The sequence below is a fragment of the Haliotis cracherodii genome, unplaced genomic scaffold, assembly GCF_022045235.1.
Source record: "Haliotis cracherodii isolate W230 unplaced genomic scaffold, xgHalCrac1.p SCAF_3, whole genome shotgun sequence".
NCBI lineage: Eukaryota > Metazoa > Mollusca > Gastropoda > Lepetellida > Haliotidae > Haliotis > Haliotis cracherodii.
Window position 1 is genome coordinate 66,338,957 of NW_027266286.1, and position 16,040 is coordinate 66,354,996.

Sequence of the window (16,040 nt, forward strand, 5' to 3'; positions counted from 1 at the left end):
AAACCATGGCAAACTTACCTAGTTTTCTGCGGAGTTACTTTGCACTATTGCCATGCTTCCTCCATCTATCTCCCTCAGAACTCATCTTTGCCTCAAATCATCTTGTAGCCTCCCTGTCTTCTGTATAAATTAACTGCCTCGTCATTGGCTAAAGACTTTTTCACTGTCTATTCAGGAGTGAAATGGTGATGGGTCACTGCTGTCACAATTTTCATCTTTTTCTTCAGCCATAATAAACACTTCTCAATTGCTGTGGTTATTACACTTTTCATTTGAATTTAACATGTGGAATTAATTACATATTTCTGATTAACGTTTGTAATTGTTCTATATTCTGATTGTAATGTACACTTAACAAAACATAGATTACTCTTGTATGATACAAAGTTAATAATGACACATTAATTTTGAAATAATGAGTATTGATAACTATCAGTAATATTTTCTTGTAGCTTTTCTATGCAATCATCTGATCAGTGTACTGTAGTCAATTAAGTTTGCATGATGCAAATGTTAATGGTGCCAGTCTCCAGTGTGTATAAAAAAGCCCGCGGTGACTAAAGAGGGTATTTGTTTGCCTACAGTAGGTATGGTCAGCAAAGCTGTTCCGGACCCCACCCCCGAGTTCAATATCACACAGGAGGAGTTCCCTGCGCTGCCAGGTTCTTCAAGTAAGTACACTGTGCTACATGATTGTTCTACATGACTGTTCTACATGATTGTTCTTCAAGTAAGTACACTGTTCTACATGATTGTTCTACATGACTGTTCTTCAAGTAAGTACACTGTGCTACATGACTGTTCTTCATGACTGTTCTACATGATTGTTCTTCATGACTGTTCTACATGATTGTTCTACATGATTGTTCTTCAAGTAAGTACACTGTTCTACATGACTGTTCTTCATGACTGTTCTACATGATTGTTCTTCATGACTGTTCTACATGATTGTTCTACATGATTGTTCTTCAAGTAAGTACACTGTTCTACATGACTGTTCTTCATGACTGTTCTACATGATTGTTCTTCATGACTGTTCTACATGATTGTTCTACATGATTGTTCTTCAAGTAAGTACACTGTTCTACATGACTGTTCTTCATGACTGTTCTACATGATTGTTCTTCATGACTGTTCTACATGATTGTTCTACATGATTGTTCTTCAAGTAAGTACACTGTTCTACATGACTGTTCTTCAAGTAAGTACACTGTGCTACATGATTGTTCTTCAAGTAAGTACACTGTGCTACATGATTGTTCTACATGATTGTTCTTCAAGTAAGTACACTGTTCTACATGACTGTTCTACATGATTGTTCTTCAAGTAAGTACACTGTTCTACATGACTGTTCTTCAAGTAAGTACACTGTGCTACATGATTGTTCTTCAAGTAAGTACACTGTGCTACATGATTGTTCTTCAAGTAAGTACACTGTGCTACATGATTGTTCTTCAAGTAAGTACACTGTGCTACATGATTGTTCTTCAAGTAAGTACACTGTGCTACATGATTGTTCTTCAAGTAAGTACACTGTTCTACATGACTGTTCTTCAAGTAAGTACACTGTGCTACATGATTGTTCTTCAAGTAAGTACACTGTTCTACATGACTGTTCTTCAAGTAAGTACACTGTGCTACATGATTGTTCTTCAAGTAAGTACACTGTGCTACATGATTGTTCTTCAAGTAAGTACACTGTGCTACATGATTGTTCTTCAAGTAAGTACACTGTTCTACATGACTGTTCTTCAAGTAAGTACACTGTTCTACATGATTGTTCTTCAAGTAAGTACACTGTTCTACATGACTGTTCTTCAAGTAAGTACACTGTGCTACATGATTGTTCTTCAAGTAAGTACACTGTGCTACATGATTGTTCTTCAAGTAAGTACACTGTTCTACATGACTGTTCTACATGACTGTTCTACATGATTGTTCTACATGACTGTTCTACATGATTGTTCTACATGACTGTTCTTCAAGTAAGTACACTGTGCTACATGATTGTTCTACATGACTGTTCTTCAAGTAAGTACACTGTGCTACATGATTGTTCTTCAAGTAAGTACACTGTGCTACATGATTGTTCTACATGACTGTTCTTCAAGTAAGTACACTGTTCTACATGATTGTTCTTCAAGTAAGTACACTGTGCTACATGATTGTTCTTCAAGTAAGTACACTGTTCTACATGATTGTTCTTCAAGTAAGTACACTGCGCTACATGATTGTTCTTCAAGTAAGTACACTGTGCTACATGATTGTTCTTCAAGTAAGTACACTGTGCTACATGATTGTTCTTCAAGTAAGTACACTGTGCTATATGATTGTTCTTCAAGTAAGTACACTGCGCTACATGATTGTTCTTCAAGTAAGTACACTGTGCTACATGATTGTTCTTCAAGTAAGTACACTGTGCTACATGATTGTTCTTCTAGTAAGTACACTGTTCTATATGATTGTTCTACATGATTGTTCTTCAAGTAAGTACACTGTGCTATATGATTGTTCTTCAAGTAAGTACACTGTGCTACATGATTGTTCTTCAAGTAAGTACACTGTGCTACATGATTGTTCTTCAAGTAAGTACACTGTGCTACATGATTGTTCTTCAAGTAAGTACACTGTGCTACATGATTGTTCTTCAAGTAAGTACACTGTTCTACATGATTGTTCTTCAAGTAAGTACACTGTTCTACATGATTGTTCTTCAAGTAAGTACACTGTGCTACATGATTGTTCTTCAAGTAAGTACACTGTTCTACATGATTGTTCTTCAAGTAAGTACACTGTGCTACATGATTGTTCTTCAAGTAAGTACACTGTGCTACATGATTGTTCTTCAAGTAAGTACACTGTGCTATATGATTGTTCTTCAAGTAAGTACACTGTGCTACATGATTGTTCTTCAAGTAAGTACACTGTGCTACATGATTGTTCTTCAAGTAAGTACACTGTGCTACATGATTGTTCTTCAAGTAAGTGGACTGTACTACATGATTGTTCTACATGATTGTTCTTCAAGTAAGTACACTGTGCTACATGATTGTTCTTCAAGTAAGTACACTGTGCTATATGACTGTTCTACATGATTGTTCTTCAAGTAAGTACACTGTGCTACATGATTGTTCTTCAAGTAAGTACACTGTGCTATATGACTGTTCTACATGATTGTTCTTCAAGTAAGTACACTGTGCTACATGATTGTTCTTCAAGTAAGTACACCGTGCTACACGATCATGTGGAGCTTCCTGCTGAGAATGTCTGCTTCAACCTGTGCTGGTCGTAAGAGGTGATTTCTTGGACAGGGTGGTCAGACTCGGTGACCTGGTGGGTTGCATGTCTAATACCCGACGGTGTTTGACGTTGCTCATAATATCAAACACTGGATTGTCTGGTCCAGATTTGAATATTTTCAGTCTGCCATCTCGTAACTGGAATATTTCTTTGTATGGCGTTAAAATACAAACAAAACATGTAGGTTATACAATGCTACAGCGCTGGACAATACTTTGATAGTAATGCAAGAATGCAATACTTAAAACATGACCCTAAAGTCTGAAGATTGGGTGTATCCAAAATTGTTTACATAGTTAGATACAGCTGAAATATTGCTCATTGCATTGAAGTTACATTTACTCCCTCACCGTAGCAACATTGTTGTTTTATTCCAGATCCCCCAGCGTCGTCGGCAAACGACTCAACCAGGAAAACTGTTAGTGCTCTATTTGGTCCTCCAAATCCTTACATGGTAAATATACAAACTTGCATGGTAAACATACAAACTTGCATTTAAATATACAATGATAAATATACAAACTTGCATGGGTAAAGATATGACATGGTAAATATACAATCTTGCATGGTAAACATACAATCTTGCATTTAAATGTACAATGATACATATACAAACTTGCATGGGTAAAGATATGACATGGTAAATATACAATCTTGCATTTATATATACAATGGTATATATACAAACTTGCATTTAAATATACAATGGTATATATACAAACTTGCATTTAAATATACAATGATACATATACAAACTTGCATGGGTAAAGATATGACATGGTAAATATACAAACTTGCATGGTAAACATACAATCTTGCATTTAAATGTACAATGATACATATACAAACTTGCATGGGTAAAGATATGACATGGTAAATATACAATCTTGCATTTAAATATACAATGATAAATATACAAACTTGCATGGGTAAAGATATGACCTGGTAAATATATAAACTTGTATTTAAATATACAATGGTATATATACAAACTTGTATTTAAATGTACAATGATACATATACAAACTTGCATGGGTAAAGATATGACATGGTAAATATACAAACTTGCATGGTAAACATACAATCTTGCATTTAAATGTACAATGATACATATACAAACTTGCATGGGTAAAGATATGACATGGTAAATATACAAACTTGCATGGTAAACATACAATCTTGCATTTAAATGTACAATGATACATATACAAACTTGCATGGGTAAAGATATGACATGGTAAATATACAATCTTGCATTTAAATATACAATGATAAATATACAAACTTGCATGGGTAAAGATATGACCTGGTAAATATATAAACTTGTATTTAAATATACAATGGTATATATACAAACTTGTATTTAAATGTACAATGATACATATACAAACTTGCATGGGTAAAGATATGACATGGTAAATATACAATCTTGCATTTAAATATACAATGATAAATATACAAACTTGCATGGGTAAAGATATGACATGGTAAATATATAAACTTGCATTTAAATATACAATGGTATATATACAAACTTGTATTTAAATGTACAATGATACATATACAAACTTGCATGTGTAAAGATATGACATGGTAAATATACAATCTTGCGTTGTAAATATATACTCACTGCCAAAAGAAACTCGAACCTTAGAAACACATAGAGAAGTATCTATGTTGAGAAGACATTTTTACACATGGGTACAATGTGTGAAGCCCATTTTCCTATGTCCCCCGCCGTGATATTGCTGGAATATTGATAAAAGTAAAACCATACTCACTTACTCGTGATTCTGTGGCTGTCGTTAAGTTGTCAGTGGAAGTTGAGGGAACAAGAGTGAGGTCAGCTTCAGATTGGATGTTACGGAACTGATATCTACGATTTATCATTACCAGTGTTTGTATGTAAAAGGCATTGTTTTAGGTGTACTCAGAGGCAAATATTCAGCTCCACGACAGTCTTACAAGTTGGTCAACATTCTCAAATTGTAATTTAAGTTTCTGAATTTGTATAATGTTGTAGCTTTGCCAAGGTGACCAATTAAGGGAACAGGCTTTATTTTAATACAGAGGCGATATTGTCTCCTCCTTGTCAAATAACATGAGTGATTGCAGGAAAATATAAATGACCATCCGTTTGGTCCCCAAATATTTCTGATTCCAGGCCCAGCATTTGCCTTGACCCATAAGTATTAGGACCGCCTCCGTGGTCTAGTGGTAGAACATCCGCCCAGAGAGCGGAAGGTCCGGGGTTTGATCCCCAGCCGCGTCATACCAAAAGACATTAAAAGATGGTACATGTTGTTACACTATCTGGCGCTCGGCATTAAGGGGCTAAAATAAGGGCTGGTCGGGTTGAAGTCAGTATTCTGTGTCTGGGTGGGGTATTCATGTTAAACTGCAGCATGGTATCTCATTGAGCTTGCACTATAAATCGTCATCAGTCGAGATTAGTACAAGCAAAAACACACACACATGCATGCACGTCGCTATATAAGTGCAGGCGACTAACTGGAAGGTCAGGCTCACTGACTTGGTTGATGCATGTCATCGATGCTCATGATGTTAATCACTGGATTGTCTGGTCCAGACTCGATTATTTACAGACCGCCGTCATATAGCTGGTATATTGCTGAGTGCGGCATTAAACAACAAACCAACCAACCAACTATATAAGTGCAATAATCTTGGACGTGATGTTAAACCCCATTTCACCACACACCATGCACCACACCACACACCTCACCTCACCTCAACTCAACTCAACTCAACTCAACTCAACTGGAAGTATTAGTGACTGTGAACTAGTGATAGGCCTGTTCGGGGTGGCATCACTTACATGTGTGTGTATTCTTGCAGCCTGCACCAGGAACTTTCGAGTCGGTGAACAGCAAGGACAAACCCTCCGACAAATCATCACAACCAAAGAGAGGCATACAGACGCACCCAGATGGTGAGTCACTCACTCACTCACTCACTCATAGTAGGGAGGGTGGGGTAGCCTTCGAAATTCAGTCCAGTCAGCAACTACTAAATTATGCGAAGGACAAGTTAGAGTCCTCACAGACTAGTAGAATGTGAGGGCTATAATTTTGAACCAGTTCTCAATGTTTCAGTTTTTCTACAGATTAGAACTGAAATAAACTGACAGAAAGCGTAAACATAGTAAACGTTTTTGTCTTGTTCAAGCAGGACAAGCTACAAAAGCTAAGGACAAGTGAATCAGGTGGTCCTTAATTAATTTTTTGAGCAGTATATATCCTGCATATTATGCATGAAGTGACTTACTGGGGCCCGTTTCACAAAGAGATCGTAGCGCTAAGACTGTCGAAAGTCTATGTTAAAGTATAGGACTTACGGCAGTCGTAGCCCTACGATCGCTTTGTGGTAAAGTATAGGACTTGTGGCAGTCGTAGCCCTACGATCGCTTTGTGGTAAAGTGTAGGACTTGTGGCAGTCGTAGCCCTACGATCGCTTTGTGGTAAAGTATAGGACTTGCGGCAGTCGTAGCCCTACGATCGCTTTGTGGTAAAGTATAGGACTTGCGGCAGTCGTAGCCCTACGATCGCTTTGTGAGACCCGTGAAGATTCCGGGGTAGAATAGGCCTTCAGCAACCCATACTTGCCGTAAAAGGCGACTATGCTTGTCGTAAAAGGCGACTAACGGGATCGGGTGGTCAGGCTCGCTGACTTGGTTGATACATGTCAATGATCCCAGTTGCGTGGATCGATGCTTATATCAATCACTGGATTGTTATTCTGTTATTTACAGACCGCCATCATATAGCTGGAAAAATGCTTAGTGCGGCGTTAAACAACAAACAAACAAACAAACGACCCAGAACGGGTCTGTCTATCCAACAAATTGAAAGAATGTTTATTTGCAGCTGTTGTTGTGTTCATGTTTAATACACCCATGTATTTTTGTTTGTGCTTCCTCCAATGCAGGCACAGTCTCGAACATCCCGCCGGGCATGGTCACAGATCAGTTCGGCATTGTGGGTCTCCTCACGTTTATAAGAGCGTCCGAGAACGACCCCAACTTGGTTGCATTAGCACCTGGGATTGATCTCACCACATTGGGCCTCAATCTCAACTCACCTGAGTAAGTGTCTTTCCAGCATCTACCTCTCTCTAGCTTGCCCTGGCCTTTCAATTTAAGCAACTGTGTGCTGTGCCAGCATCAACTTGTTGACTCGCATTGGGGCACCTGTTGGAGGTGTCATTATGTTACGAATAACTGCTCTGTCACAGGTTGTCACTAATTCTATGTTCAATCGAGAAAGACATGAGACAGTCCTTTTTATTGACATGGTTATAACTTAGAACACGATACTTGTTTATCAACATTTTGTTGTTGTATTGATCGTAAAATGTGTGAAACTAAAACAAAATTATTGCTCACCCAAAAATATACACTCATCTTCGAATACCAATCAAACAGTTAAAAATATAACTTTTATAAATCGGTTAGGCATATTGTTAGGATTTGTTAATAGGAACTGTACACTATTATATATCACAGGGGATAAGACAAATCTTAACTTATGAGTAAGGTATTTTGACTGTGACTAGAACCAGTCTATGATTTGGTTGTATTGTTTGAGTAGTTATTGTAAGGGTAGCTGACAGTGTGTGTAGAGTACCCATGTTGGTCCCTTTGAAGGTATGGCTGGGGTGGTGTCTTGTTTTGCTGGTATGGTGGGGCTGCATGTGTTGTGCACATGGTTGGCTCCATGTCCGTGTTTGCAGTCATCATGCATTTACTTAAGCTGATTGGCCAGTGCTTCAGTTCTCGTTTTGTTTCAATTTCCTTATTTTCTTGTAAACATTACATCATGTTATGATAATTTTCTATAATTTTCTATCTCACCAAAGTTTTTCCTATGTCATGGTCATGAATGAACTCCTGCAGCCGCGAGACTGTTTTCGCTCACAATGACTATCTTGTTTGTAACACAACACATCTGTCTGTCAATGAAATACTGGACTCCAATGGAGCCGGATCTAGCACACCCTTCACTGCTGTTAACATGGCTGTCCGGGGAAGTGGTAGTAGGATCCCTGCAATGTTAAACGTTCCATGTGTCGATGATTCAGATAATTAAGATAATCATGTTCTGATCAATGCTTCTTTCTCTGTGCAGCTCTAAGAGGTAGGCCTGACCATTATTCTCAAACTAACTTCTTCATTTACCCGTTGTTTCTGCCGGAATGCTCACTACAGTCTCCTGAAACATCTCTACAACAAATTGTTGTTCTTGTCTGCTTAACAACAACACAGTGCCATTCCCCTTGCAAAACACCAGTAGTAAAGCAAAGTCTGTCGTAGTACATTTTCTGGATGAAATATAACCAGACCGTTAATTGACTCCGCTGGGAACAGTAAGCACTGTGGAAGGGAATATGTGCAGCTCCAGGTTATAACACTGACAAACGGATTAACTACTTCTAAATTTCCCATATCTGACCCTAAGTGCTTTGTAACTTTCTACTGAGTGTATCAGAAAAATAAACTTGAATCCTTTTGAAATTTGGTATCTTGCTGTCTCAAGTGTTCCGTAAATTTGCTTATTTAATTTCTACGCATCTGTTGTCCTCCTCTCCTCCATCTTTCTATCGTGCACTAACATCTTATGCAATTAACACTGTCTGCAGTCAACCTCAATGGGTTGGTGGGTAGTTGTAAGCAACAGTGTCCGTTAAATCTGGTGATGACATTTAACACTATCTACAGCAAGTAAGGCCAGGTTTTGGGGTAGTTGTAAGCCATAGTTCCTTGTCCATTCCACCTGGTGACGACAGTAGAGTGTAAGGTCTCTGTTGTGCTTCCTGCTGTAGCCCTTAAATGTAGTCAGGCTGTAGAGAAGGCCAGGAACACAAGCTGTAGACCATGTTGTTTCCGGGATTTTCTTTCCACAGTTGTGTAGGTTACTTTGGTCGATGCAGTATTCATGTGTAACTTCATGTTTGTACTTGGTGTTTAGTGTACGACTAGATCATCACAGATTGTTCCTAGTCAGGTTTGGTGGTGTTTATGTTCAGGTGCTAATGTGGAAAATGTCTTTGATGGGCATTTAAATGTTGAAAGACCATGAAGACATGAAACATATGTTGATAACAATTTCTTTATTGTTAAGTAAAACATTTCAGGTTTTTTGGCTGATTCTTGTTCCTTCATCATCAGGTGAATGACGAAGGGCAAGAAGTGGTTACAAACACTAAAGATGTTGTTATCCATAAACCTCTCATGTCTTCATGGATGGGATTAGTGTTATTTTTAGTTGGCTGTTAACACATGATGTGTAGTGAAATACTTAGTCATTATTTGGGATGCATTCAAGGTGTTTGGTGGCGTATTCAATACTCATGTCTGTCACTGAAGTATTCAGGATACTTGTTGAACTGGTTAAGATGCTTGGTGAAATATTCAATTCTCAATAATCTCAGTGAAGTGCTTGTGGTGTTCATTGAGGTAGCAGAGATCTGTGACCTCTGACTCACATAACATTGTGGGATCTGGGTATAGGCAAGACCTTCACTTCTTTTCCTGTCAATCTGGGAGAGCCAGGTGGATCATCATCATCATCATCTTCATCATCATCATCATCATGATCGATCCTCTGACCTCCTTTATGTACTGGTTCACTTTTACAAAGGTGTTCATCTACTTCAACATTTCTCACGGAATATCCCAACCAATGAAAATACATGTGCTAGATATCAAGAGTTGTTTCCCTCCTGGTTTTGGGAGATCTGTGGATTAGGCATATGTAGTGTGTTCCTTATCATTTGGGAAATAACATCTTCCCTTGCATGAGGACTGATCCCTTCAATGGTTTGAATGGAATAGAAAATTCATCTTTTGCAGGTATCATCCATTTGAGTTTAAGAAGTGTCTGTTTTTCAGTGTTGGTTGTGCCTAATCTATGTAGCTAGTCCTCTTTGTCAGTGTGTTTGTATATGTGTGAGTGAGTGTGTGTGTATGTGTGTGTATGTGTGTGTGTATGTGTGTGGAAGGTGTACATTTACCCAAATACTTTCTGATATGTGTTGTGGATGTTTGTTGTTTTCATCTTACTATCACCGTACATAAATATTCCATGTGAAACTGCTGATTGGTATCATATTTTTGAAAAACAAAATTCTGTACTGCAGCACTGGCCATTAGCTTACTAAACTGACTGTGATGGTTGTTATATTTGCATACATGTTCATTGTTGGTGTTATTTGACAATGTTGGCATTGTCAAGCATTGTGTGATGTTGTTTGGCATTGTCTAGAATGGTTGCCCTTTTTTGGCATTGTTTGACATTGTTTGCAATGTCCAGAATGGTTGCCCTTGTTTGACATTGTTGGCATTGTTTGACATTGTCTAGAATGGTTGCCCTTATTTGACATTGTTGGTTTTGTTTGGCATTGTCTAGAATTGTTGCCCTTGTTTGACATTGTTGGTATTGTTTGGCATTGTCCAGAATGGTTGCCCTTATTTGACACTGTTGACATTGTTTGACATTTTCTATAGCGGTTACCATTATTTGACACTGTTTCGCATGTTGGTTGTTTGACATTATTGAATTTTTTATCATTGCTGGACATATTGTCAAGTTTATACTGCATTGGCAATGACAACATTGTATGACTATGTTGGCAATTATAACATTTTATGACCATGTTGGCAATTATAACATTGTATGACCATGTTGGCAATCATAACATTATATGACTATGTTGGCAATGATAACATTGTATGACCATGTTGGCAATGATAACATTGCACAACCATGTTGGCAATGATAACATTGTATGACCAAGTTGCCTATGTTTACATTGTTTGACATGTTGGATATTTGTTAATATAATAGTTTGTTTCATATGGATGGACGTGGTTGGTGTAATGTGCATGAGTATATTGTATGACTACATGGGATATATACTCCTGGAACAGCTTCAACTCACTGTGTATATTTATATATAAGCATAACTTTTGTGTAAATTCCCTTGAAGAGCACGATTTATTAACATCAGCCATTAAGCCTTCAAACTTTTACCAATGTCTGTCATATGTGTTCAATGTGGATGTGTTGAGTAAAATGGCCCTAAGTTGCTGTAACATGTCATTAATTGTCTGTGACAGCTTTCGCTAATTTTGTTCCAGAAACCTCTACAGTACGTTTCAGTCCCCCTGGGCAGATGCACCCTGTCGGCCACAAGATATCGGTAAGTTGTACAGGACCCTCAATACTCCAGTGTTTATGTTTCCATTCTACCACATCTTTGTCAGAGCTTCAGTTCTTGTTTGGGGGCATGGGTGGCCCAGTCATCTAAGGCACCGCAATTCGCTGTGCAGCGTTGCATCCCTTGGATACGCCAGAAACCTCTGATTGTGGGTTTGAATCCCGGTTCGCCTCGATTATGTTTCTAGGTTTGTCAACACCATACCCGTGCTTGTGGGTTTAACCGAAGTGGTAAACGCCTAAGACCTGCATCACTTCGGGCTTTCCTCCCACATTAAGCTGACACGCTGTGATAGAACTGGAATACAGTTTAAAGCGGCATTAAACCCAACTCACTCACTCAGTTCTTGTTTTGTTTCAATTTTATTTTCAAAAGTTTCACAAAATATCCATAAGTTTCACAATATGTACGTAAGTTACACAGTATATCTGTAAGTTACACAAGGTATCCATAGGCTACATGAGATATGTGTGAGTTGGACAAGATAGCCGTAATTTCCTCAAGATATCCATGAGTTGCACAAGATATCGCCAAGACATAAGATATCCATGACTTGTTGTACAAAGTTGAGACAAGGTGCATTAGACGCCAGTAAGATGAATGCAATATGAATGAGTCGCACTGAGGTATTCCAAAACAAACCACTTGTCTTAGGTGAGGAGAATACTTGATATGAGAATATCCCCAGTCTGAGTCTGATATCCAGAACCCTGACCCTTGAGATAACACTGAACACCAAGTATGTTCAAGGTATCATGTTTGTGTTACTCTGGGCCCCGTTTCACAAAGCGTTCGTAGCTCTACTTCTGAGTCCCGTACTTAAAAGGTTGACTAACGACAGTCCTTGCTCTGGGGTCTCTTTGTGAAATGAGGCCCTGGTCACAAAACCAAGAAGGGCGACAATTTGTGTGGGTCAGTGGACAAGTAGGAACATTGTCCGAAGTACGTGTCTGCCAGCTGACCTGTGGTGTGTAAAGTTTGTCGGGATAGGTGAAGTTTGTTGCTTCCTGTCAATAGATATATAGACAATTTTGAATCAGACATTGATTATGTGAAGGACTTACTTGAGAGCAAGAGCTAGATTTGTAATCATTTAAGAATTGACTTAGTACATTTTTTGCTTTTGTGTTTTGAGGTATGTAAATTAGAAACTGGTGTGCACACTGTGTAGATCTACGTATCATAAAATTGCCTGACTTGCTATTGATTTATCTAATCTCTAAATTCTAGTCTGTCAGTGGGCATGGGCTACTCTTTTGTCTTGTTTTATGGAAACATAATGCAAATGCAAAAATTGTTTCTTGGTTTGCCAATCAAATGCCTTGAGATCACTTGCAATTTTAGAGTAAAGAAAATCTGAGAACAATGATTACGATTACGATTACGATTACTATAGCATAATTATGCTATAATTATCAAGAGGGTTTAGTTGCATTTAATTCACCAGCCCGCCTGGCTTGTTGGGAGAAATAATTTTTCAGACACTGAGCAAGAATCGTGTTTCACTGTTGGCTGTGAAGATTAGGTTCAAAGTCAGGTGAAATAGGATTTAAATGAGGCCTCTGTATTTTGAGTTAGTTTGCGGAAAGTGTTTGTCTAGATGTCAGACTAAACAGCATCAGATGTTATCCATGGACTTGATGTTTACTTTCAGACTTCCATGTGCCTGCAGAGTATCTCACAAACATTTTCATCAGGGAAAAGGTGAGTTGGCTGATTTTACCGAGCATTTGAAACAGCCTCCAGTTTACAGTACATTACAGCAAAGAACTGCTGGGAAGTGTCAGCCTGACCAAGAACAAGAACTGTCATTAACTTGGAATAGGTTTGCAAGAATGTGTTGTAACCATGGCAGTGATGTTGCTAAAGGCAAATGACAGGACGTTTTGTTTTGGTTTTTATCAACTTTTGAGGGGACATTGTTCCATATTACCAAATTTGAATAAGCAATTTACGACATTTTGTTGGACTATCAGTCATTTCTTTGATAATATACTGATCTGAAGTCCTGCCATGGTGACAGTTTTGTGAAAGGAGTTATCTATTGTGACATGAAAGTTTTATGGTAACAACTTCATTATTGTTTGTAGTGATGTTTCAAGGTTATTTCTTGCCCCTTCACCAGGTGAATACTGAGTTAGTATTGAGTCGATATATTTACACAGGGTATGCTAAATGTACAATGATAACAATATAATTTGGGAGCTAGCCTTACAGATTCAATTAATCATAAGCCTAGTGTGAGCCTTATTTCACCAGTTCTCAGATTTAGTTACTAGTCGACCCGTGAAGATTCCGGGGTAGAATAGGTCTTCAGCAACCCATGCTTGCTGTAAAAGGTGACTATGCTTGTCATAAAAGTCGACTAACGGGATTGGGTGGACAGGCTCGCTGACTTTGTTGATGCATGTCATAGATCCCAATTGCGTGGATGATGCTGATGATGATAATCACTGGATTGTCTTGTCCAGACTCGATTATTTACAGACCGCCGTCATATAGCTGGAATATCGCTGAGTGCGGCGTTAAACAAGAAACCAACTAGTAACTAGTCATGTTTCCTGTTTACATTTTCGGTCCGTTTTATTCAGTTCCAATTTGTAGCAAACTTGAATCATTGAGAGCTGGTTCAAGTTATAGCCCTCAACTGCAACTAGTCAATGAGGACTACCATCAGGGGTTTTTGCATATCCTCAGCACAAGTTAGTACTCTCGGAATAGCGTGAGTGGAAGGTTGGGCAAGTGGTGGGATTAACGAGAGTGGAACTTGTAAGTGCCTGTGATACAATTGAGTTGTTGTTGTGCAGCTGGCTCCAATCAAGCTGAACCGGTACGGGGAGGACTTGCTGTTCTTCTTGTTCTACATGAACGGTGGGGACGTGTTGCAGTTGGCGGCAGCAGCGGAACTGTGAGTCACATGCTCACTCCAATCTTATCTAATAGATTTGTTTTGGAACATTTTCCAAATAGAAATCAGTTATTAGTCAGTTCTGAAAATAGGTATGTTATGTTTTCTGAATTATTTTAACATTCATCCAATTAATACATCTAGCATCTGTCACTGAAATGTCTGAGAATGGCTTATGTGGGATCACATTATCGTGGATCTGGCCCAGCTGTTGATGCAGAACTGCTGTAGGTTGCAGTTCCTCTCTGAAGTTTCTTGTTCTGATGACACAGCATTATGATCTGGACAGCATCAACTAAGGATGACATTTTGTTGCGTTATTGTTGCAGCTATCACAGCTTTGAGTTGCTAATATATGCACATATGCTAGGAAACACTTCTTTGCCTAACCCTAAAGGGTAATATTTGGTCATATCTCTAGCATAACTACAGACCATTCTATGATGTGTATGGGTATTCTGGTTTAGAATTGGTCCCCAGTAACCTGGTCGACGCAATTATTTACAGGCTGCCATCATATAGCTTGAATGTTGCTGAAAGTGGCTTTAAACAAACAACATAACATGTTTAGATAAGTTTATAATGGTTATTTATTACGTCCTGCATGCAATGTTTTCAGTCACAGTCGAGAGTGGAGGTATCACAAGGAGGAGAGGGTGTGGATGACGCGGGCACCGGGTATGGATCCCATCGTCAAAACCAACACGTATGAGAGGGGAACGTACTACTTCTTCGATGCACAGAACTGGCGGAAAGTGGCGAAAGAGTTTCACCTGGAGTATGACAAGTTGGAGGAGCGCCCCAGCTTACCTCCCACGCTCCATCACAACCCGAATCAGCCGATTGTTGCTCACTAGCAGTGGGTGAACAGACTGTTGTGACCAGGGAAGCAGCTGTGCCACTCTCAGTGAACTGTCAGACATGCAACTCTGCACCAGAGTTGTCCCCCCTTGCCCTGATGCAGCAGACGGATCAATATTTGTTTTATTGTAATTATGTAAATTGGAACACCCACCGGTGTTGTTTCTATTCTCCTGGGGAGACAGGTCGCCAGACAATGTGTTGATTTCATTGTAAATACAACATCTGTCATCTAGTATATCCATGTCTTTCTTGTGTTTTTGGTGGGCGATGGGGTAATCGAGTGGTTAAAGCGGTCACCCCTCATGTCGAAGACCCGGGTTCGATTCCCCACATGGGTACAATGTGTGAAGCCCATTTCTGGTGTCCCCCGCCGTGATACTGATGGAATATTGCTAAAAGTGGCTTAAAACCATACTCACGCTTGTGTTTTTGTCTTTGGGAAACTGTCTCCATGCTGATGAGTTAGGGCTGGGATGGTTGGTTCTCAGACTTATGGAAAATGGTAATCTCTTTATTCATGAATGATGTTCCTCAGGTCAGAATGTTATTTTCTTGCTGAAGAAACATGAGGAAGAAGACATGTTATGAGCCAAATCATTTGGATTTGGGAATATCATCTAACAGTGACGAGGGCACACATAGATAGACAGATTTTCAACTTTCAACTTTCAATACAGGGATAGCCAGAGACTGAGAGAGACAAGATTCTAGTATAAAATTGATAATTCCA

General features: G+C 38.9%; 1 protein-coding gene across 5 annotated transcripts in view; it reads left to right on the forward strand.

The window, feature by feature from the left end:
* Positions 1 to 15,545, forward strand: part of LOC139474506 (CCR4-NOT transcription complex subunit 2-like) — a 30,410-nt gene extending 14,865 nt beyond the window's left edge. For 3 of the 5 annotated variants that reach the window (XM_071257554.1, XM_071257555.1, XM_071257558.1), the window contains 8 exons: positions 588 to 671; positions 3,678 to 3,754; positions 6,160 to 6,253; positions 7,249 to 7,405; positions 11,459 to 11,520; positions 13,193 to 13,242; positions 14,346 to 14,446; positions 15,066 to 15,545. In XM_071257554.1, the coding sequence (XP_071113655.1) occupies positions 588 to 671; positions 3,678 to 3,754; positions 6,160 to 6,253; positions 7,249 to 7,405; positions 11,459 to 11,520; positions 13,193 to 13,242; positions 14,346 to 14,446; positions 15,066 to 15,303 (863 nt within the window). In that variant the 3' untranslated portion in view covers positions 15,304 to 15,545. Of the gene's footprint in view, positions 1 to 584; positions 672 to 3,677; positions 3,755 to 6,159; positions 6,254 to 7,248; positions 7,406 to 11,458; positions 11,521 to 13,192; positions 13,243 to 14,345; positions 14,447 to 15,065 lie in introns of all 5 variants that reach the window. The other 2 variants (XM_071257557.1, XM_071257556.1) reach the window with 1 other exon arrangement.
* The last annotated feature ends 495 nt before the right edge of the window (positions 15,546 to 16,040 follow it).